This window comes from Clinocottus analis, unplaced genomic scaffold (assembly GCF_023055335.1).
Source record: "Clinocottus analis isolate CAN_PGR_092001 unplaced genomic scaffold, fCliAna1.0.p SCAF_5, whole genome shotgun sequence".
NCBI classification, from domain to species: Eukaryota; Metazoa; Chordata; class Actinopteri; order Perciformes; family Cottidae; genus Clinocottus; species Clinocottus analis.
In genome coordinates, this window is record NW_027176207.1 from 18,336,291 (window position 1) to 18,360,395 (window position 24,105).

Genomic DNA, 24,105 nt, shown 5'->3' on the forward strand with positions numbered 1-24,105 from the left:
TCACTTGTGTTCCACAAGGTGATTCACGCAAAGAAAGTGAACAACAATATGGTTTTACAATACTAATCTCTAAAAACTTGCATTTGACAACACTAACAATTAATAGAGTCGTTAGAAGTGTCACGGAACAGGAAAAATAGTAACACAAAGCGAAAGAGACTGAGTCGAATAAATTTCATCAGCGAGTCAGAAACCAAAACATGAGAGCGAGAGAAAGAACAGTGGAGGAACCCAACTATCTTATTTCTTACGTAATCCCCTGTAGTCGAATCGTGTCATTCTCTGAATATGCTGCTGGCAGGTGAACAAAGTCGCCTAAGCAGTGACCTGAATTCCTCAGAGGATGAGGAGAGGAGAGAGGAGCGGCTGTAAAGCAGCTGGTTGCATGTTCCCACAGTACATGTTGAAACTTTACGTTAGTTTCAACAAAGTAAAATAACACAGTATGTCAAGAACCTCTACGTCGGAGTTCAAAGTCAGGTTATCTGGCCGAGAAGAATGTCAGGGTGAAGGATTAACACCTTTTATGGCAAAGGTACCAAAAAGCACTTTGGATGGAGCACCATCCGGTTCATGGTGTTGTATAAGACGAGAGAGAGAACAAAAGAGGAAGAGGGAGGAGCTTATTTCACAATAAAGCCAAAAGTCTTTTTGCCATAAGTCTTTTTTTCTCTAAGTGTTGAGCAATGTTACAGTTAAAAGCAATGTGTTATATTACAACATTGCTGCCATTGAAAATGCCTGCTTATGTTCCAGCATTACACTTTTGCATCTCGACAAAAGTTAAAAACATTACGCTATTCCCTGTGCATGATGGGTATATTGTCCAGAGGGCGTGTAGCATACTTTTTTTTAGTTTGAATATATCGACTCTGCTGTCCTTTTCCCCCCCGCTATTTACATTTTTATGAAAAAAAAAGGCTGCAAAATTGAAGCATGGAAATTGTCTATTCATTTCACATTTACCATAAGGCCAGCAGCGCCGAACTGTTCAACGTGTCAACGTAAACACTTTAGCTGTGACCAACAGCCGTTTGATGGGGAGTTGAAGTGGAGTGCGGGGCGGTTTCAAGAGAGGCAGTGCACCTGGAGCCCCGAGAAAACAACAACCCGCCCACTAACGGAGGATTTCAGACAAACAGCAATACAAAAATGTCCTCTGTAACGATACCGTGTGCGGACGAAACACACATCCAGTACAGTAGTTTCTCCCAAAGGGTGAGTTCACTGAAGTATTTCGGGAACAGTAATCTGGAACATCCATTCTGAGGGCTCACTCTGACGGATGGGGGGAAAAAAATGGCCGCCAAAAGCTGAAGGATGTGACAAAACATCCGCCGATTAGGAGCGTGAGCAAGTTTCCAAATGAAAGCGTTAATCTCCTTTGCGTTACCCTTTGCTCTCCGCACCGCAGAAGGTTAAGCCTGAACACACATTAATTACAGTGTGTGAAACGCGGCGATTAATCAAATGCGCTTTGTCGAACGCCTCGCCGTCGCTGTTTGATTTCCAGTAGCGTTCACTCGTCACGAAGGGAGCAATGTAAAAGCAAACGCGCTTCATTAGATCGGATTAATTAGTGGTTTTTCTTTGCCCTCCGAACGCGTCCGGGCCGATGGCTCACTCGACCGGCTTGTTTTTATTTTCGTTTTCTCCGTCTGTGCCCGCGTCGACAGCGCAGACGAAGCCCATTAGCATTCTCTCGTTAACCGATGCCGACCGGAGGGCTGAATGAAAACAAATTAGAGCCGGCGCAGTTTAAAACTGTTGCATCTGGACATTAATTGAACACGGTTGAGACTTTAATTCTCGCGCTTTGCGAAGACGAGGGCGCAAAATCAAATTGTCCCGCGGAGGTCGTGGTGAGGATGATAACAGGTTGCAGGAAAAGCTCAGGGATGGAGCGCTCTCGCGGTCCGGCTGCAGAAAGAACTGAGTTTGCGGGGGACTTCAAACATCCGACAAGGCGTTTTTGGGGACTTTTTGTTGGCAGTCTGAGGCCATGAAAGCCTCACAGGAAGTCTTTGGATGTACTTGAGAAAGACGGAGCCATAAAATAACCAAATTCTGTGGCTCTAGGTTGAGGTACCTGGATCGTCACCCTTACAAAGAAATAGTGTAAAGGGAGAAAGAGAGAGGAAGTTTTTTTTTTTCTACAAAAGTTGAAAAGAGGTTTTCAGTGTGAAGGCTTCCCTCATCCTGCCTCTTTCTCCCAGGTGGCTCCGCGGGGGGTTCAGGCCACGGCATATGTCCGCCCCGCGGTTATATTACTTTTCATTTCCTCTACAGAGCCGTCCCCGTGAATAATCTCCCCATTTCCTTCACTCTTATGTCTGCCTCGTTGTAATATAAACAGTTTTTTCGTATTTCATAAGCTGGATATGTGACTGTGAAAACTTGAAGCTATATGTGTACAAAAACTTCAAGAAGCCCATGAATTATTAACGAGCCGATGTCAAGATATTCGGTCCCTTCCGCTTTCTGTCGACGACTCATTCTGCTGCTTACATTTCGGCTCCGCTTTCTGTTTTTTTCTGCTTTTTTTCCATCTTATTTCCCTGATGCCACAAACTAATTTCCCCTCTGCGATCGATAAAGCTTCACCTCCTTGTTTTGGACTTTCACTTTTGTACATCCTCCTCTTACCTTTTCCCTGTAGTTTTCTTGGCAGCGTTTCATATCCGCGAAGGTTAATATCGTATCGCCCGCCTTCGTATAACAACAGAGCCGATTGGAGGCTTTTTGACGGCGGTGAACTCGCCCGGTCTGAGAAACCAGCGGCTCTCACGCTCTCCTCCTCATCCCTCCACGAACCCCTTTTGTCCTTGGCGACAGCGGCTTCCTCAAATGGTCGGCAACTGCTTCTTGTGCCGTGCGGGCACAGCGGTCAGAGCGGCTCGGCGTTATAAATATATAAATATATATATATATATAGCTCAGCAACGGTGAGTTGAATTGGGCTGCCGTTCGTGCCACGCGGCAAATCACAGGTTAAATGGCAATCTGGGGCCTGAAGCGAGCGCGGCTGATTGCCTTCGCGGGACTCCGCGGACAGCCGGACGCTCTGCTGGTGGACAAGCCATCCGCTCAATTACTGAGATCAGTGCAAGCTGAAGGTGTGGAGGATGACGAGGGTCGGAGGAGGAGGGGAGGGAGGAAAGAAAGGTGCGACCGTGACATGAGAGAGGACAGAAATGGAAAAGGGGGAGAATGAGGAAAGGAAAAGAAAAGATCATTTGCTACCTATTCTAGCGCTAATGTGCTACGGTGCGACAGGTTACGCAGCAGTCGGGATCTCTACCAGCAGCCGGGATCTCTTTTGTCCTATTACAACACAATGAACATTATTTCTAATGGGAATGTGTTGTTTGTTTTTTTTCGGGTCCCCGAGTTCCGATTGTTTAGTGTCGCTTATAACGGCGCGGCGCAGTTTAACGCTAGCTGATGAATCAAACGACAAGGTCAAACAGAGAGCGTGTGAAGCGAGGTTTAGAGTCAGAGATTAACGCGGGAGAAGCAAAGTGAGCACAATAAAAGAAAGGAAAAAGGAGGTGAGCGCGTGAGGAGAATGAAAGGAGAGCGGGGAGGAGACGAAGGGGCCGAGCGATGAGAGGAGAGGAAAGGGGGCGGACCGAGAGATCAGGAGAAGGAGGGGTGAGGTCAAGGTCATTGAGGCAAGAAGAAGAGGAAGGTGGAGGGTAAGTGAGGGCAGGCATTGATAAAGAGAGAGAGTTGAAACAGGAGCTGAGATGGAGAGGCGAGGAAGAGAAGGAGAGGAAGAGGAAAGGAGACAGAGGAGGAAGCGCTTAAGGCAACGTTCACCGAGTCTCTGACCGCGGCCCAGACCGCCGTGGTCAGGTTGGATAGCCGGGTCACGTTATTGTGTACTATTTAGTGATTTACTTTGTAATAAAACTACACCTTGATGATTGTTCGCTGCTCTCTGTAAACATGTCGTGCGGATACTGTCCATACAGGAAGAGCCGAGGGACAAACATCCCCAGATTGACTTTTTCGCAGCGCCTGCTGGAAGTGTCACTTCACTCTTTCACGATTCTTTTCTCACCGCTCTTTCTTGTATTTATTTTGGTTCTCCCACAAGGTCCCACGTTCCACTGTACTCGTTATCGTTTTGTTTGTATTCTTTTTTTTCCCTCTTCTTTTTAAAAAAAAAAAAATCTGTGCTCTGAATTGTCCGGGACATAAACCAAGGTGAACGATCAGATTCACAGACGCTGCCAATTACCTTTCCAGAACTGTGTCAGACGCAAGGACACATCCTGTCGACAAGGCATTACCTCCCAGATGGATATGACGGTTACTGTCAACGTGTGTGTGTGTGTGTGTGTGTGTGTGTGTGTGTGTGTGTTGGGGGTTAACGCGATATCCCGGCATGGGGCTTGAACGCTCTATTGCTAGCTGCCAAAAGGGCGGGAAGGAGATTAGAGTGAGATTAGATTTTAGCCATGCGCCGACGAGCACGCGCCGCTTTTTCCGCCGCGTATTTCATTCTCAATTGACTGCTTGTCACCAAAGATGCATAAACACAGGGGGAGGATGAAGAGGGGGAAGAAGAAAAACAACAACAACAACAACGTCGCCGTGTTAGACTCAAATGTCAAATTACACGGACAGTCACATGATGAGGGCGGCGGCTTTGGAGCGGCGCTCAGAAATCATCTGCGCAAACACCGACGGGCCTTTTTTTTTTTTTTTTTCTTCTTTCTTTCTTTCTTCTCGTTCTGATTTGAAACGACGGTTTTGAAAAGGAAAAGCAGCGGTGATTGATGCGTCACTGTTCGTCCCGCTGCCGCACACGCCGCTGAAATACTGTTATTAGATATTTGTCATCAAAGTCCTCGGTGCGACCCTTAATTCATGTCACGTCCGTCACGGCGTTTCTTCTCCGTCAAATGAAGCGCAAACTTTTCCTTTGTGTTGCGTCTCCTTCTTCTTCAGGTCTTGCACTCCTCTGTCTCATTCTGTATCTGACAAAAATGAGTCCTCTATTCTCGCTCTCTGTTTTGCCCGTCTTCTTATACTTTGTCCTTTCAAGCTCTTTCATTCTTGTTCACGTACCCCCCCCCCCCCCTCCCTCCTCTTCCTCACATCCTCTCATTCTTTAATCTTCACACTTTGTACTTTATTCATCGCTTCTTCTAGAATTTCTTATTTTCACCTCACAGACACTTTGTATTTGCGCCTCTTTTTCAAAAAAAAATTCGGATAGATTTTCCTCGTATTAGTCGGGTGTTGCTGGTTTTCCGGACGAAGATCGGTGACTGCTGCAGAAAATCCTCCTGCGGCAATTTTAAGTCCCAGCATGCCCCATTCAGACAATCTTTTGGCATCAAATACGTCATATTTTTCCATTTTTGAACCGAACGACACAGTTTTTTGTCTGAAACTCTTTCCTAACAGGCCAATGCTTTGTTTTATTGTGATTTTTGTTGCAGATTCCGATTCTTTAGGTCCGAATCTTTCCATAAAGGTGTCTTATTGACCTCTCCAGGAGGCATTTTTGGGGAATCTGGCTCATATCATGCTGGATGTTGATAGTAATTATCAAAAACATCTCTAAAAGTGTTTTTTTTTGCAGATATACATTTTTTTCCCAAGACTTTTCTGAACAAATACATACAATAAATACCAGTATTGGAATTAATTTGGGGTTCCTACGACGACTCAAACACAGGGAAAAAGATGTCTGGAGACAAAATTGGTTCCACAGTTTTCAACAGGTTAAATGATATATAAATATGCTTTATAAATACAATGCAAAGATTCCTTTAAATAAAATCATTGTACTTCCGAGAGTAATCCAAGCCTCACCCTCGATGATTCAGTAAGTGACACAATGTTTGTTTGTTGGCCATGTTGTCCTCTTCAAAGAGATTAAACGCTGCTGAAAAGCAAAAACATTTTCACCTGGTACGACTCGATCTATAAGGAAGTTACTCCTTGAGCTCTTTTACTTGAATCAATATAATTATAAAGTGATAATACCGCCATTTGAGAATGTACTTTATTTTGGTTTACTCTGTATTTTAATCAATAAGTTAACAAAAAGCCTCAAAATAGATATTCTGACAAATATGGTTTGCATTTTTCTGTTCCTCAGTTTGTCTTTTCTTTGCCTTTTTTCCTCTCACTCCGTCACTGTCACACGGCTCTCTTCTTCTTTCTCTCATTTTCTGTTCTCTCCCTCTCCCTCCCCCTACCCCCCTCTCTCTCTCTCTCTCTCTCTCTGCTCTGATTGACTGCCATCACATCTGACAGCGCCGCCAGGAGAAAGATGATAAACAAGACGTTTACATCAAGGAGACATCCTTGGCTGTCCACACAGAACAACACACACACACACACACACACACACACACACACGGGATAGGGAGGAGAGCGAGTCCACACACACACACACACACACACACACACAGAGTCAGATTTGAAATTTGTCAGGGCGCAGGGATCCTGTGACACCTGTCTGCTTTAAAGACACGGTCCAGCCCAACGCCTGTGATTATCAAACTCTCAGGCTGGAAAAGTGGCTGTAATTTGCTCTCTCGTGGCAAATGCAGCATTATTTGGACCACTTAGAGGCAAAAGAAGTGGACAATTATGTGAGCGTGGTCTTTGAGAGCCCGACGGGACGATTTCACGTTCAGGTTTTGTTCAAATTTACTCATTTGCCGTCGTTGCACTCAAACAGCGCCTGCCTGGAGAGATTGTTTGCTCGCATCCAGACGCGCAGTCCTGATCCATTACCGCCTTATAAGTCCACTTGCTAGCACTTAGCAGACACAGAGAAACATTGTCATCCCAGTGGAGTCGTGTGTGTGCATCCATCCGAGGGAGTTTGGTCTCCATCAATTCATAACATAAAAATAAAAAAAATCTGTCTTTTCAGCTGCTACACTTTCCACTTTCTCCTCCAGCTCGTCTTTCACTGTGTTCGTCTGCTTTTTGCAGCCGGACAGGAAGTGAACGGCGAGGTTATCGGAGCCTGACTGCTGAACCAGCTCCCTGCTGCGGCTGGAGACAAGCTTGATTGACAGTTTTTGGGGATAAGGAGGGACCCGTTTTCTCATATGGAGGACTCATTACCACAGGAACACAAGTCATTTGAGTCGCTATTATTTAAAAAAATAGAGTACTGAATAATTGCAGGTTTTGTTGTAGCGGATGGATGAATCATACAGTTATGTTCTGTAATGGATGGGACTGGATTAATGCCCCGGTTCCCATCAGAATCACGACTTTTGTCTGCATGGAGCAAAGGGAGAGGAGGTCGGGTGACATATTAGAGACTCACAAAGACATCGCCTCTCTCAGAGTGTCCACTGTGCTTTGTTTTAACCATAAAAACAGTCATTCCCCAACTTGAGAGGCACAAGATTCGGGATCGGGATTCAAACTCCGGCTGAAGAGCCAACACGCCGGCTGTAATCCCGTCGCAGGACGACCTTCAGTTCCTCTCTGCTTCCCTCCTTTCTCATCTTAAAACTCTTTGGTTCGCCTCCCTTTGATACAGGATGTATTGCTCTGATTTCTGTTGATGTCAATGAACATTTGATGTGGATTTGGAAGTGAAGAGGGATAAAAAAAAGAAGAAAAAAAAAGGTGAGGCATCCGTTGCCAAAGATGGACCCATTGATCTAAAGATAACTTGCATGTGACACAGAACTGATTCTGGCTCCGACAGACGACAGGAGAGCTAATTGCACGTGGGAAAGTGCTGTTTCCACCTCTTTCTGGATTTCTACATGTGAATTCTTCCTCTTTACTGTGTTTTCCTATCTCCCCCAACACTACGGGGGCAAGATCTTGTATGTACTCGAGTAAGTTGCGTACGCATCGAGACCTCGGCGGCTGAAAAAACACCTGGAAACCCAATTTGCACGGTTTGATAAAAAAAAAAAAAAATGCATAAATGAGCTCATCGACGCTAAATCCTTTCATGCTAATTCCGTTGTCACGTCGTGAGACGTTTCTCGGGCTAATAAATGCGCGCGATGAATCAAACTGGAAAGCCATTAGCGAAGCATTGATGAGTCATCAATTCGCCACGCGTCACGGGTTCCAATACGCGGCACAGACATGCAAGCGTTGCGTTCTCGTGACTAGAATTGGAAGACAGTCCGGACCGTTAATGAATAGCATTTGGCAAGTTTAAGTGTGTGTGAATGCTTTTGCGAGAGCATTGCTGTTTAACAGAGGAACAAAACCTTAATAGCTATAATCGGCTGCTTGTTTTAATTGTTTGAACTGTTGCTGAAGGCTGATCGAAATCAGCAGATTCTACACCTCCTTTTCACAGACGGATGGATTTTACTTTTGATTTCCTTTGCTCTCGCCGTCAATCAGCATGGAAAAATCGGATCGTGCGATCGCACACATTTCCAGCACAAACACACAATAATTGACGGCATCAAACCTCAGTGAGGCTCTTTGATGAAGACGCAACATGGTGAAGGTCATAAATCCTCATTACAAATAACCGAATATTAGACACGGAGAGGGTTAGCGTTAGCTATAAGTTATGTACTGTATGTGTGTGTGTGTATGATACATGTGTCACAATTATATGCGTATTGTTTCATCACAATACACATACATGAGTTTGCATACAATAACAAACATTGATGTGCTGATTTATATTCGATTCATTGACTCAACATTCGGTCGATTATCGATCTGATCAACTGTCCAAACCCAACATTTTGCAGTCTATATTATATTCCATTTAATTGTACTATATTAAGATTTAGACAACAGCAAGTATTTAGAGAATAATCATGTTAGAAGTGTCAGTTTTCTTGACAAATGACTTAAAAATGACACTTTTTGTTGACTAATTTCCTCTCTACTCAGATCACACATGAATACTGAACGGTAGAAAACACACTTCTGTGTATATTTGTGTGTGCTTAAGTGAGTGATTACTTTCTTTCAGGTGCGTTTGTGTTTGTTTGGTGCAGTTTCCATGCAGTGCAGCTGCAGGATAACGTCACATGATTGTTACCCGTTCACACATTGTTTCTGCATACGTCTGTGTTGAAGCCAAGTGTGCGCTCACATACGCTTTTTTATTGTTGCGCATGATGTGCGCCGTGATAAAAAAACAAAAACAAACAGACTCTGACTCACCTCAGCTCTTTGAAAGGCTCCGCCCTGACGTGCGGCGTCTCCAGTGATTTGCTGAACACGGCTCCTTCGGCGCCTGAAATCACAGAAACAGCGCGTCAGGCAGAAAACACAAACCCCTCCTGGACGATCAATGGACATCATCTCAGAGACGCCCGCCGATCCATACGGCTCTCCAGTCAGCGCCTCACCCTCAACCCACGGAGAGCACAGACTCACACACTTCTGATGCCGAGCAATACTTTTTAATGTATTTTCTAACTTGAAAAGGGATCGATTTTAAAGGTTCTCCGGCGGTAATCGGGCGCAGTGCTCGTCGTAGACATTCGCTATATATTCCCTCGGAAAGGATCTTCTTCATGGGTTTGCATTTTTTGGGGTAAAATAGTCAGTAGCAACCTATGACAAAATAATATGCTGCTTTTCTCAACACACAATTAAAACCGTTGTATAACAAAAGAAGTCATTTCTTATTTTCTTTGGAATTTTTGTCATTTACAGATATGCAACGATGCTTACTGGGTACATTTAGTCTTAATGTACGCGCCATAGCTCAGTAACTCGTGTGCAGGGGCCTCACAATAGCATTCATGGGGCCCGTTCCCACTACTTGAGGCCACTGGCGCTGGCAGTTGAAAACAACGTGAGAAATATGTGTATTAATAAGTGTTTTGATGCCCAGAAGATGTGCGTTCAATCTCTTTTTTTAAGGGTTCACACTATAAGCAGCAGCAGGACAACGCTCTGTGATAGCATGTTATAGACATTTTTATTATTTAGGTGTGTATGGAACAGTAATGCAGTTTATTTTGCACAGCCCCAAATCACAAATACAAGATTCCCCTCGGAGGGCTTTACAATCTGTACACATGACATCCCGGTGCCAGGACCTCACATCGGATCAGGATAAACTCCCCAAATAAAGATAGAAAAAAACGTTTTATGGGGGGAAAAAAAAAAAGGAAGAAACTTTCAGGAGAGCAACAGAGGAGGATCCCAGAAGCAATAGATGTCATGTGACCAGAATGAGCAACGCAACAAGTAGTATACGCATGGTCCACGATCCAAATAGCCACAGTCCATGTCAGTGGTCTCGTCAAGTCATTTGTGCTTGAAATAGCCGTCCCTAAGAAGTAGCAGGAGAGGAATTACATAGAAACAGAAAGTCAGAGCCACAAAGCAGCCACGATGCAGACAGAGAGGCAAAGGCATGAACACCCAAAACCAAGCTGCACAAAAAGTAGAGCTCCTCCATTTTCCTGAATCCCCTGAAGTACGACTTCCACGCCGCCGCTTGTTTGCGGCGAAGTACAAGATAGCGGCGTTAAAAAGGTCAGGCGCTCGGCTGGCCCTCAGCCCGGAGGGTCCTCGGCTGTCTGTAGTGCAAATACGGCGGCTCGGCTCGAGTAAACCGGAGCAGTCAGGTACATCAAATCAACAAAGCATCAGGTGCAGATCAATGGCCATGACTAAATGTGTTTGAGAAGCGTTTGAGGCACTGCGGGGAAGCAGAGCGCTCCTCGCTCAGCGGCACACAGCCAAGCCAAACCGAGAAGCACACGTTCTAACCTTGTCCATGTAATATTTGTCGAGTGATAAAGTGTGTGTGTGTGTGTCCAGGTGACGCCTCACTCAACACGTCACGCCGTTGACGTCACGTGACGATCAAACAAAAATGATTTTCCAGTGACGGTGGAGTCTGAATTGTTGTCAACAGGAACAAAAGAATCCATGTTTGACGATTGAAAAGTACAACGTTTTATTTGGAAAGTCAGCGTTAATGTCTCTCTCATTCCAACAGGCTCCAGCTTGTAAACCATGGAGTTCAAACAGCCGAAGAAGAACATGATCATACGGAGTTGAAAGCTTGGTCTACAAGAACATATCTCAGGGTTCAGACGGACAGATTTAAAAAGTGTCAAAGCAGCGTTACAAGAGAGTGATCGGTAACATAAAGACCATCTTCCGATCCTCTTTCCGAGCTTTTGCTCTCACTCAAACCGATAATGAGCGGCGCTATTCATGGCTCTAAATTAGTCATCCAATCAATTTCGGTACTTTAGTTTTGTTCTTTAAATGTGCCACTTCCTCGAGATGGAATCAAAAGAAAACATAGCAATATTTATTCTTATACTATTAAAACCAGAAAACATATCAAAGCATCCGTTAAAGGGCAAACATTAAGTTACATCTACGCTGGTGAAGGTTTCATACATATTCCATCTTTCCTATGCCCGTTGAATGTGAGAGAGGAGCAACATGCGTTTCTCAGCTGATTAATATCACAGTTGCATTGCCTGCAAAAATATGTATTAGTCCGGTTCCAGCCCACAATTCAGATGATTTAAGAGATTAAAAAAACGTACATCGTGCTCATTGACATATTTATAGTCAAGGTTAGATAAGATGATGTGCGGATAAAGCCACACAAGTAGTGTAAGGGAAGGAATTATGGCCCAAACATTGGGGAACATTGGTATGGACGTCACCGAGTGCAGAAGTAGTTATTTCAGTCGTTACGTCGTGCAGCCGCAATTTAAATTAACAACTGTCTCTTATTCGAGTCGTTAATGTCACGAGCCAGCAGGCCAGATTTAGGTGTGGCGGGACAACTTTGACAAGTTTGAGCATTTTTCAGTTAAACGGGCGTTTAATGGGCGAGTTCCCCTGATGTTGCCTGAGATATTTACAACACTCGGGTTCCTCCGGGGAGCTCTTCATAACACAGCTCAAGCTGTCAAAAGAGTCAGGGAAATAAAATATCTGCATGCAAAGTGGGGCTGTGGCTGTGGGATACACACATTTCCCTTTAATGACGACGACAAGTGGAGTCACTTCTGTTCTTTTACCCAAAATGTGTTGAACTCTTCTTCTGTAAGCTCTCTGTAAAGGTACATCTAGGATTGTTAGGTAAAGCGTACGCGCTATGCCGTTGGATATTTGGTAATTACTGCGTCATTTCACCCGTCGTATCTTGAACAAAGTATCGCAATCCATGTTTTTGAAGTTTCGCAAATATATGCTGAACGGTTTCTGATTGACTTCCCTGTTTGTTGATTTTAAAGAAGCGAAACACAACAGAGGGCTCACAAAAGAAAGGAAGGGGAGGAGAAAAAAAAAAATCTATATTCCTTGTATAGCTCATGAAAGCTGACATTTAAATAGCTGTTCAGTCAGTTAGAGCCAGAGAACAAAGAGGAGGATGTAAAGAGAAGTGGAGGCCTCGGTGCGTGGCACTGACGCCTTCCTGCAGTAAAGTGAGTGGAGATAAAACAGACGCCTCACATTTGAAATCTCGGCTCTCTGTCGGAAATATAAAGAACAAAAAGCTCTTTGCTTTGCTTCTGGCTGTCACTCTGCCTTAAATCGCGAGTTTAAAAGATAAAAAGCAATGTCATTTTATGCATACCGCCATTAATATCCCTTATACGTGAAGTTCAAATAGTGATGTCACCGGCAGACAATCTTGTTTTAATAATTATTTCAGTTTTTAGGATAACTTACATTTTTCTCTACACACACACACACACACACACACACACAATTATGTATTTTTGTGTATATTTATAGCTTTAAGTCCATTACTTGTCCCAAGGATGCTACATTATCCAACTTTTATAACCTTTATCATATATCTATCTATCTATCTATCTATCTATCTATCTATATATATATATATATATAGATATAGTGGCCTATATATATATATAGTGGCCTATATATATCTATCTATCTATCTATCTATCTATCTATCTATATATATATATATATATATATATATATATATATATATATATATATATATATATATATATATATAGGTATATATATATATATATATATATATATATATATATATATATAGATAGATAGATAGATAGATAGATAGATAGATAGATAGATAGATAGATAGATAGATAGATATATGATAAAGGGGTATTTTAGTTATTCAATGATGAATGTTTTTTTTTCTGAATCAGTTTTTATCTGTAGTTTGTCACACAAAAATAGTACCCATGAATCTACTTCTGTGGAGATTATACCACACAAGCTGCACAATCCACAACGCTGGCATATTAAAAATGCTCTGTGATACAATAAGGATGAAAAAACAACAACAACACAGCACCATGTAACTAAACTGAAGTGAAATTGATCCTGAACCCATAAGAGAAATAATTAAACTTGCTGAAATTAGTTCAACAAAGCTTAACCTCGAACCTCACGCTGCTATTAAACACTGCAGATTTTTTTAATGCAACGTTTTTTTCAACAATACGCATTTAATGTTTGACGTTTAGTAATTAAATCTTGACATCGTGGTTTTTGTACGGCGGCTCGGTCACTGCCCCTCGGCCTCACCCACTCGTCCGTGCGGCACCACATTTTCTGTCAAATAAACTTCCACATGTGCTATTAATCTTTACATTATGGGGCTGATCCACTCCAGCAATGTGCCGCCACACTCGCAGACTCTCTTTGCGCCGACTTCCCCGTCAAAGACTGTGAATGTGCAACGATCGACTGCCGCGCTTCGCACGTCGCCGCCGGCGTGCAGAGTATGGCGAGAGGCCGACGCAATTCTTTTTGACCTTGCCTTTCCTTTGCACAGACATTGAATGTCACGGATTATTGATTTTGTGACTCCTCTGCAGATGTTCATATTTGTGCCCTTGTTGTCTTTATTTGTATTCAGCAGCGTGTGACGACTCCACCTCCGTGAATAAAACTTGATCTATCTGATTTTCGGATCCCCGGCGCCACGTGAATACCGAGCAGACAGCAGCGATACGTCACAGCGCTGACATCTTCATGGACCAGTAGGAGGGGGGAGGGGGGTCTGGGGAGCAAATAAATGATACCATTAAAGATTAATGTGTCTGTGTGAACAGCTGTGTGTCCACGTGCATCTGTGTATACGTGAGTGTGTGTGTGTTTATGAGGCGGGAGTCAGACCAGCGGGGGATATCATCAGTTGTGGCCTGAAGTATCTGAGGTGATGAAATACTGAGATACAGAAGGGCGGAAAGGAGGAAACTCCCTCTAGAAATAATTTCAATGATTGGTGGTTCTGGCCAGTGCACGAGCAATAATAATAATAATTATAATACAAGTGAAGTTCTGAGAGATACTAGTGCACATATGTAGTCATAGTTGGACCTAGAAAATGTCAAATGTATCAAACTTTTAGTAAATTAAAGCGGAAACCCATGTTGAAAAAAAAAAAAAATCTAACTTTTTAAAATATATTCTGCGTTCCAAAAAGACCAGAAGCCTTATCTTGTTGAACCATGAAGCAACGTGTTAGTTCAGGCAGAGCGCTGACGTCACATTTGCATCCGCTCATAGCCACCAGCTGCTTCTTTCATGTGCGCTATCGCCTGCTCATTACTCAGCTGTCTGGCAGCCTTTGTAAACCGAGCCTGGGATTCGAACCCAACACACTCGCACAGCCCTCTTCATGTGACTGAAGCGGTTGTATTTTTGAGGATCCCTAAAACAGCAGAGCCTTTTCTCCCCGAGATTGAACTTTACATCCTTTTCTTTGCTGTAAATGGGCTGTCATTTCAAAGTTACACATTATAGTAATATGAATGTTTATCAATGGAAGAGGATACTACGTATTCCATCAGCTTAAACACGGTGACCTTCAACTGAAAATACACTCAGAGTCTCTGCAAAGCCGTTCTAGAGCCATACATTGAATTCATCGTACTAAAAACATTATTTTGAAATGTACTTTCATGATGAATCATTCACACATGTTATGACAGCACATTTTTGTTTAATGCCGTACATTTTTATTAAACTTCGAAGCTCTTTTCTTGACGGTGTTGTCCGCTATAACTATGCAGCGTTGCAAAAGTCACACATGGAGCCGCACCGACACAAAAACTTGGCTGTATCATACATGAATATTAATGTCACATAGCTCCACTGACACGTGAGCTAGGTTAGCATGCGCGGTCACACTGGCTGTCTGTGAGGCACTTAGTGTGTATAGATCATGAATACACGGACAGGAGGCATTAACGGAAAAATAAATAAATCGTACTGTAGATAATTAACCAGCGGTGAGATGAAATCATGTTTAATTCAGATGTAAATGATGACTGTTCAGCACGATCACAGTCAAAGCATTTCAGTTAAATCAGCTAGCTAGCTTATTTCACCATACGTTCACGCTACACTTGTTACTGAATGGCTGGTGGCTAGTGTAGCATTAAAGCATGGTGGGATAATCTAGCTATCTGAATTCACCATGCGTTCATGCTAAGTGAGCTAGCTAGCTGAGCTAGCTAGCTTTTGAAGCCAAGGCTCTCAGGTGGGGGGGGGGGGCTGACTTAAGACCGAAATGTGTGACAGTCACGCTCAATGCGTGACACTTGAGAGCCCACCATGCTTTTAAAGCTAGCTAACTATCGAATTGTCAGTAAAAAATACTCTCTACAACTTTTAGACACTTTCATAGTTTGAGCCATCACACGCAATGAGAATTAATTATGAATTAGTCAGCTAACGTCTTTGGTATGCCGCTTTTTTTTACTGCACTACCGACTGGAGGTGAGTCATCCTGAAGACCCGCCGTTTAATATTCATCCATTTACTATTTGCCTCTCTTTGCCCCGTAGTATCTTTCTTTCTCGTTCCATCGGTTTCTCGCTCTCATTTTCTCAGCCTCAGAGTATATAATAATCTTCCCCGTTTCTGGGATTGCAGTCACACTGGAGGTGTAGCCGGCAGCCCTTTCTCATAAATAGCCAGCAACCCCCTGCTAAGACGCTTTGCCCTTTCTCCTTTGAATGGTATGAGCAAATCAACAACTTTCATTGAGGGGGGCAACTCCCCCACACCCCCCAACAGTAAGTCCGGGCTGTCAAGTAGAATACACAGCCAGCGGATTAGAGAAAGTAAAGAGAGAAGTAAGAGAGATCAAAGTCAGTGAATTTAGACGGAAAGGGGAGCAAATCTGAAAAAAAGGGGAGATGGCGAAATGGAGGGAAAGTAGCAGAAAGAACACGCGAGCGAGCAGGCCAGAAGAAGAAAATAAAGAGGCGAAAGAGAAGCCAACTGCGCCGTGAGCGCGGTGACAAATGGGTCTCTCTCGCTCAACTCGAGTTGGACTGGTCGCGTACAGGATGCAGCGAGCGGATTACAGCCGGCTACAGGAAGGACGGGACGAACCGCCGACAGGTTCCCCCCACACTGCAGGTGAATATCAATCATTTAACCCCGGGTCAAATCACGTCCCAACTTATACGCTTCTTATTATTTTTATTTATTTATTTATTTCTCTCTCGCCTAAATATGCTGACGGAGCGCAAAAAGGCAACGCCACCGGAAGTGACAGGCGAGCGCCGACAGTGGCGGGTGATATACGGCGACGGGCGCTCTAACAATGCCGGGTGTGGCGTCGGCGTCGGAGGATTCATAACGGCCGTCCACAGCGCCGGCTGCAACATCCATCCTGGTCTGCACCGAGTGACGAGCTGTCATCCACTACAGAATGATATAGAAACAACAGAGTGAGTGTGTGTGTGTGTGTGTGTGTGTGTGTGTGTGTGTGTGTGTGTGTGTGTGTGTGCGCGCATTTTTGGAAGCACAGCCAGCGGGTTTTGGAAGATTACGGAGCAGTTTTTGATTTGGATTAACATGTTTAAATTGTAGACTTGTTGGGGATGAGATCTTGACATACTGGCATAAATATGAGAGGGGTTTTTTTGGCGGTTGGGGGCTGAATGGCGTGCAGCTTGCAGTCGGGTGCAGGTCTTGTCTGCTCATCGGTAGCCAACTTATCCGACTCCAGGTCATCAGCCGGACCTTTAGATCTGTGCAGGATGCTCCTCACCCAGCGCCTCACACGTACAGTAAGTCTCTCTTGCTCAGAGCCTGCCACTTGGTATTTCTTTCGGTCGTGCCAACAGCAAATTAGCTCAACGGCAGTTTTGAAATCTCGCCCACGAAATGTATGCAAAACAATCAGTGACAACACACAATTAAGTCTCACAATCAAAGCTCAGTTTGTGTTTGTAATTTTGACTTTCTCAATAAATTATGTGCCAATACGGAATGTTTGTTATTTCTATTCCACATCTCTCTTTAACACACACACACACACACACACACAGACACAGACACACACAGTTGACAGATATGAGTCAGGGCCGTGGTAATCAGTCCGGGATAAAGGTGATTAAATCCCTCCACTCTGTCGACCCCCCCATCGTCACAAACACAAGAAAGGTGTAAAAGCTCAATGATGAGCTTCCCCATTGCGGTGAAATGTGTCCAGATTCAGATTTTTCTCACCCGTGTGTCACAGAGCCAACGTTTTTTTCAAATCAGCTTCAAATCAAAAAAAGTTCCCGGAGGTTTTTTTTTTCCCAATGTGTGAATGTCATGGACTGAGAAAAAAACATGCAGAGTTCAGCCAATTTGTATCGGACACCTCAGTACAACTCTATGACAGGTCGATGCCATTCACGGGAATGCACTCGCGATTCCTGAAATGGCAACGACTGTCGGTTCACCACTTTGGTCCATACTGGAAAAATCTCATTACCTGGTGCCCGGGTCCTGATTTAATTCTGTACGGACATTCATGTTGCCCGCGGGCGACGTCGAGGTAACTTTGGTGATGCTCTGACATTTCATTGGGAAGAATCGTAGGGTCGTAATTTCAAATTGTCCAATAACCTGAAAAAATGAATGCCGTTCCCCGTCGTCCTCAGCTGAAATTTGTAATTAGCGAGCTAACACGCTAAAGGAAGATGGCGGACGTGATTTACGTCATACCTGCGAAGAATCAGGGCTGTTAAATTGATTTTGTCAGCGTGTGGACTTTAGCGTTTGGTTTGTTTCCTTCAAAGACATGCTAACGTGGTTTTTAGACTACTTGTCTTGTTTGTGTTGCGATATCAGCATCTCATTTGTGTGTTTTTTCCCGCCATTTTCTTTTCACTTTTTCTGACAAGAAAAGTATCCCGTGCTACAATAATCAGAATCAGAATCAGCTTTTATGGCCATGTAAATTTTCACCTCCATGGAACTTGACTGTGGTATTTTCTTTGCTCTTCGTACAGTAAACAGTGGTCCAGAAAGTGCAGATCATTTTTCCTTAAAACATCAAAGAACACTTTTTGGAAAATATTCTGTTTATTAATTATAACATTTTAGAAAATTCCACGTCCAATACAAGGATTTATATGTTTGCAAATACAAAAAAAACAACCCTGGAACAAAAATGGAAAGGACAAACCTCACATTATAATCCTAGTAAAGTCACATGAGCTCACACTGCAGTGTAAAAATGGAAGTGATGTCATGTGTCGCATTACTCTCAGGTGTAAGTGTCAGTAGTGTCAATTTTATTGCGCATAAAACTCATCCTCTCATAGGGCAAACAAACATAAAGGCTAAATGATGAGCAGCATTGTAGAAAAGGGGCATGACGGCATGCGGCGCAGACACAGCGGTGGCGACAGACAAAGCTAAAGTGAGACAGGCAGACACGCAGATGGACATTGCTGAGCACACAGTGGGTGACGTCCTTCAATTTCCAGCAAAGATTGAAAAAGATAAGTTAAGAGCTTGAACCTAGATGTCCGCCTGTCTGTCTGTCTGTCTGTCTGTCTGTCTGTCTGGACGTGTTTGAAGCCTGCAGCCGGCGGGGCGGCAGTAATGAAGTCCTGAGCCTCTAATGGGAAAGAATGATAGTGAGCAGGACGTTTGATATTCCTCTGCAAATAGGCCTGCCGGGGACACCGACTTGAAGAGTGTTAGGCCAAGCTGATTAGCAAGGCAGCGAGTGTGTGTGTGTGTGTGTATTTTAAGCTCATTTGAGGTCATTTATTTGCATTTTGTGTCTCTTGAAAATAACATGAACATAAAATAGTTTCTGAACGCGCGCCGCAAACACATTCTGATGAGTCTGCAGCTGATTTTAAATGTCCCCTTTCATCCGTCCTGCTTTACTTTACTGCAAACGACACTTTACAGGAGGAGAATCAGGCTGCGTTGGAACATATTAAATGGAGAAAAATGAATAGTAGAATATCGAAGAGATTTTCTTAACAGTGCATACTATACGGCCAAAAGTATGTGGATGTCACCATCACCTTTTTTCTGAAGCCCTCTCAAGTAAGACAGTCTATACTGGAAATACGGTACGTATCGTGATGTATCGCGATACTGTAAGCAATGCTATTTATTGCGATTTTTTTGAAATTCAGGAAAACTGTCAATGGTATGAAAATAGTACAATCAAAAGTTGTATATATCCATAGAATCATTATGGGATCAACATCTAAAACAAGTTATTTTTCTTTTTCATTATCATGAGACTAACTAGGTTGACCGGCAGGCAATCATATCATACATCATACTTTATAGTGTCTAACTGGTTTATGTTGAATATTTCTGCACTGATGTGTAAACCAAGTTTAGCTGCAGCATGCGTCAACATCTATTTATAGCTGCATGGATGTGAGGCTCATGCATGAGTAAACTATTTCATAATGACTTAAGCTTAGACCCAAGCAGGCACACCAAATGAGCAGGGACGGATAAATGATCAAATGAAAATACTTTGTTACGAGTTTAACTTTTAAATTCATGGTTTTTCACCAACAATTTTGTCAAACTGCAACCAATTGGCACACTATCTTGCTCCATTCACAAGCTGCAGAGAGTAGTTTGACATTGAAATAGTGCAAAGAGAGGTGTATGCAGGTCTTAGCGGTGTCATTTTTCACCTCATATTTTAATTTAAGTATTACACTTTAATGTTACGGCTCATTAACTATGACTGGTATATACTTCACGTCGCTGCTGAGCATTTTTCCAAAGCAAACTGAGTTCATGATTGATATCGTTACCTTCCATTCATTTAGCTACAGGATGAAAATCAACTCACGCAGATTTGAATAATAAATCCATCCACAGGGACCATATAGACACCTTTATTTTTCAACTCCTGCCCATGTTTACGTCGCCGTACACCTGACCGTGAAGAGTATTCGTCAGATTGTCTGTTTAGAAAGTGAAATATAGTCAATGCAGCAACACAACCAACACATTAATAAACCCAACTGCTCAAATACAGAGGCTGGCTCAGTGGCCCCCCAACGCGTTAGTTTACACTCATTACACGCATTGTGTATTTTCAAAATAAACTTCCTGGTTTCAACTCGTTACATGCATACAGCGTCTTTCCAAAATAAACCTCCAAAGTAGGTTTAAAAGTCTGTGTTTGACCGGGGAGGGGCAAGTTCAATAGTACATTTATTCAACAAAAAAAACAAGAAAAGGCTTCAAGAAACACTCTCGCGTCTTACTCGCAGAGACAGAGGAAGACGCAGGTGAGGCGCAGGACAAGTCGACAAAGAGACGGAAGACAAACGGGGTTTAACTACAAGGGGAAGGTGATTGGACTTGGCAGGAAATAATCAGGGACCAGGGCAGAGAATCGACAGACAATCACACGAGCAGGAAGTGCACACAACACAGAGGACACACAAGAAAAGGACTTCAAAATAAAAACAGGAACCAAGACAAACCCACACCATCACATACGGACCTCGTCTCTCGCCATCGGCTGCCCAAATTGGACAAGCGGTGAGAAAGTTTAAGACCGACCCTCCAGCGAGAACTTCATATCCTGAGGCCCATGGAGGCATCAGGGCCCTTTGGTCTGGAGTGTTCTCCACAGGGAGAAGACAAATCCGATGGCTTTCTCATCTGGCACAATGAAGATATGCGCTGGAATATAAACGTTAGCGTATACAGTTCATCCGGGGTTTCATCGAGACAAAGACAAACCCACGTCTGACGTCACGATCTTCTTTCATGTGTGACTTTCCACACCTCGCGGGTCGCGCGTCGGACAGACCGCTTTATCCTCAGAGCCGTTAAGGGTTGCAGAGGAGGGTGCGGGGTGGGGGGAGGGGCGGAGGGAACCTGTCGGACCATTACTGCCGTTTCCTTTCATGTGCCTCTTAACCGCGGCGTAATCAGTCCTCATCTGCTGCTCAGTCGATGAGGAGCCGGCAGACTCGGATCGATGCGGCCCACCTGCATTCACACACAGCGCTCGCCGCCTCCGCCCTCGCTCTTTACCGCTCTGCTCCTCCGTCCTCTCATCACCTCTCTCTCTCTCTCTCTCCCTCTCTATTTGCCTCGTAAACGTGTACAAACAGACTGCATGAGGAATCGATAAAACCCATCCTGGGGTTTTAGCTCGACTTCCTCCAGCCAAAATATTACGCCGCCTCCTTTCAAATTATTTCATCAGTGCGGCTCCAAAATTTGACTCAGGTGGTCATCTTACTTTCTTCCTCTTTATTTCTTCTTTCTATTCTCTTTGCCTTCCCAATTTCCTTCCTTCTCGCCCACTTTGTATTAATATAACCTAATCTCATTTCCTTTATCCTTCCTCCCTGAAGAGCCTTCTTCCCTTCTCTCCTTACCGCTCACCTTTTTAACCTTCCCATTATTCCATATCTTCCTTCATTCATTCATTTCCTCCTCACTCTTTTCTTTTTTGTTTTGTTCCGCATCTCCTTCTAATCTGCACGTTCCCTTTCTGCTTCACCTTTGTCCTTCCTTCCCTGCTTCCTTCCCTGCTTCCTTCACTTTCCAATACCAATTTCATCCGTGGGTCTTTTTTCTTTTCCCCAGAGCTTTAACTATTTCCTCATCTCTCACTCTTCATGTGTTCCTGTTCTTCTTTCCTTGTTTTCTCTCCTCCATGCGTTCATCCTCTACTCTCCTGTCCTCATTTAACCTCCCTCTGCCTCCCTCCTTTCATTCTCACACTCTCTCCATTCTTTTTTTTCTATTTCTGCCTCTTTCCTTTTTCCACAATTAGGTATTTCACCGTTCCTTCCCCTCATTTCCTCCTGTCTTCTGTTCTTATGTCACTCATCCCTCTTACCTATCCTCCGTCCTCACTTTATTCCCGTTCTCTCACTCAGCTTTCCTTCCTTCGTTCCCTAACGCCTTGCTCCTTCACTCCAGTTCTTGCATCTGTGTCTCTCTCTCTCTCTCTGCCCTCCATGTTCCCTTTCTTCTTCTGAACGTCTTTCCTTTGGTCCTCCTCTCCCCTCCCCTCTGTCCTCGTTTCGCTGTTCCTTTTCTCCGTCTCATGTCTTCCCTCTCAGATTCCTTCCCTCTCTTCGCGTTCTCGCTCGTCCCTCCCTCAGTGTTTTTGTCGGTCGCAGCTGAGATCAATCAGGAACTTATGAAGCGTGCGGCGGGATGAATCAGTGGTGTTTGGAGGCCTCATGAAGATTCACTTAATGCTATTTCATGTAGGCGAGCGAGTGGCACCGATGAGGAACGGCGGCATCGGAGAGCGAGATTGAGAAAACAGGGGTGAGGAGGAGGAAGAGGAGGAGAAGAAACGGGCACACACAGAGAGAGAGAGAGAGAGAGAGAGAGAGAGAGAGAGAGAGAGAGAGAGAGAGAGAGGTGGTGGATAAAGAATAACGCCCCCGGGTGAGGAGAGTAAATAAAACAGTAAAATTGGAGAAGAAAGATTAACAGTCTTTATAAACCCAATAAGATCGCATTCACACTGGAATTTCAGGCCATCTGCTATTCTGAGAAATTATTTTGTTTACCCGGATCAGAGCCATTGGTGGTGGAGAATTATGGGTATTATGGGAGAAAATAGGGTATTATAAAGAACTGCAGCCGGGGGGGAAAACCATGCTGCGTGATTTTTTTGCAGTGGCATTTGTACCCCAACTTGTACGTACACACACACACACACACACACACACAGCTCAACTAACACCAATGTAAACCCATTCGTGTCATTATTAGTGTCAGGGGATAGAGGAAAAAGGACCCAAAACGCTGTCAACAGTTCAAATAATATTTAATTCACGAAAAAAAGGAAACTCCAAAACCGCCCAGATTCTAACTGAAGACAAAACCAGCAGCAGAGACAGGAACCAACAAGGAGACAAACAGGGTTTAAATACAAGAGAGAGGTAACGAGCAACAGGTGGAACCAATTAGGACAGCACAGGTGCAGGGAAGACCCAATCAGGAACCAGGCAGACAGACAATCACCAGGGCAGGAAGTGCAGACACACAGGGGACACAAGACTACAAAATAAAACAGGAAACAAAACTCAAACCATGACAATCATTTTTTTTAAATTTTATTTTAACCTTTATTTCACCAGGTCGGTCCCATTGAGATACAATGAGCTCTTTTCCGAGGGCATGGCCAAGACAGCAGCAAGTTTCAACAGTCACAAGATAAGTCACACGGTAAAATACACTATAAGAAAAGGCAATACGACTAAAGCTTCACACCAAAACAAGAACAAGTGCGGTGCGAAGCCATTCTGCTTTCTCTCACACGAGTCTTCAAAGTTTCAAGGTTGATGAGCTCCTTTAACTTTAGAGAATTAGACGCTGGGAGCGACTGTGACAGGATGCGTGACTCATCCATAGTGGGCGACCACAGGACTTTCACCCAGGAAACCACCGTTCCTCTCCACTTGGAAACCACATGAAACCACTTTGCCTCTTCCCCTTTAGTCTCGCCGACCTTCCGTATCCTCAGAGTCATTAGTCACAAAGAAGTCTGACAAGTTGGTTGCGAGAACGTGTTGCGTACTGTTGGGCAGAGCGAGCTGTACTGCACGACGCGAGAAAGCCCAGAGGTGTGCGGCGGCTACAGAGAGTGAATTACTGCAGTGAGCTGCACTGCTGCGCAGATTAGACTGTTAGATGAAGTAATTTATGGCTCACAAGGTCAGGGAGCATAAATTGATGTGGGAGTTCATAAAATGCCTTTGAAATTAAAAAATGAAGGGAGGGGCGGTGGGGGGGGGCTGCCGATGATCATATCACCAGGTTTGGATTCTCCCTCTTTTGATTTATGTAGCTACTGTCCCCCGAAAGCCACCGTAGTTAATTCATGGGCGTCTGCCACGAGTGAGA

General features: G+C 43.9%; 1 protein-coding gene across 2 annotated transcripts in view; it reads right to left on the reverse strand.

The window, feature by feature from the left end:
* Window positions 1–24,105, reverse strand: part of sgcd (sarcoglycan, delta (dystrophin-associated glycoprotein)) — a 239,490-nt gene that overhangs the window by 12,077 nt on the left and 203,308 nt on the right. For both annotated transcript variants that reach the window (XM_068601227.1, XM_068601225.1), the window contains one exon: window positions 9,148–9,220. In XM_068601227.1, the coding sequence (XP_068457328.1) occupies window positions 9,148–9,220 (73 nt within the window). The remainder of the gene's footprint in view (window positions 1–9,147; window positions 9,221–24,105) is intronic.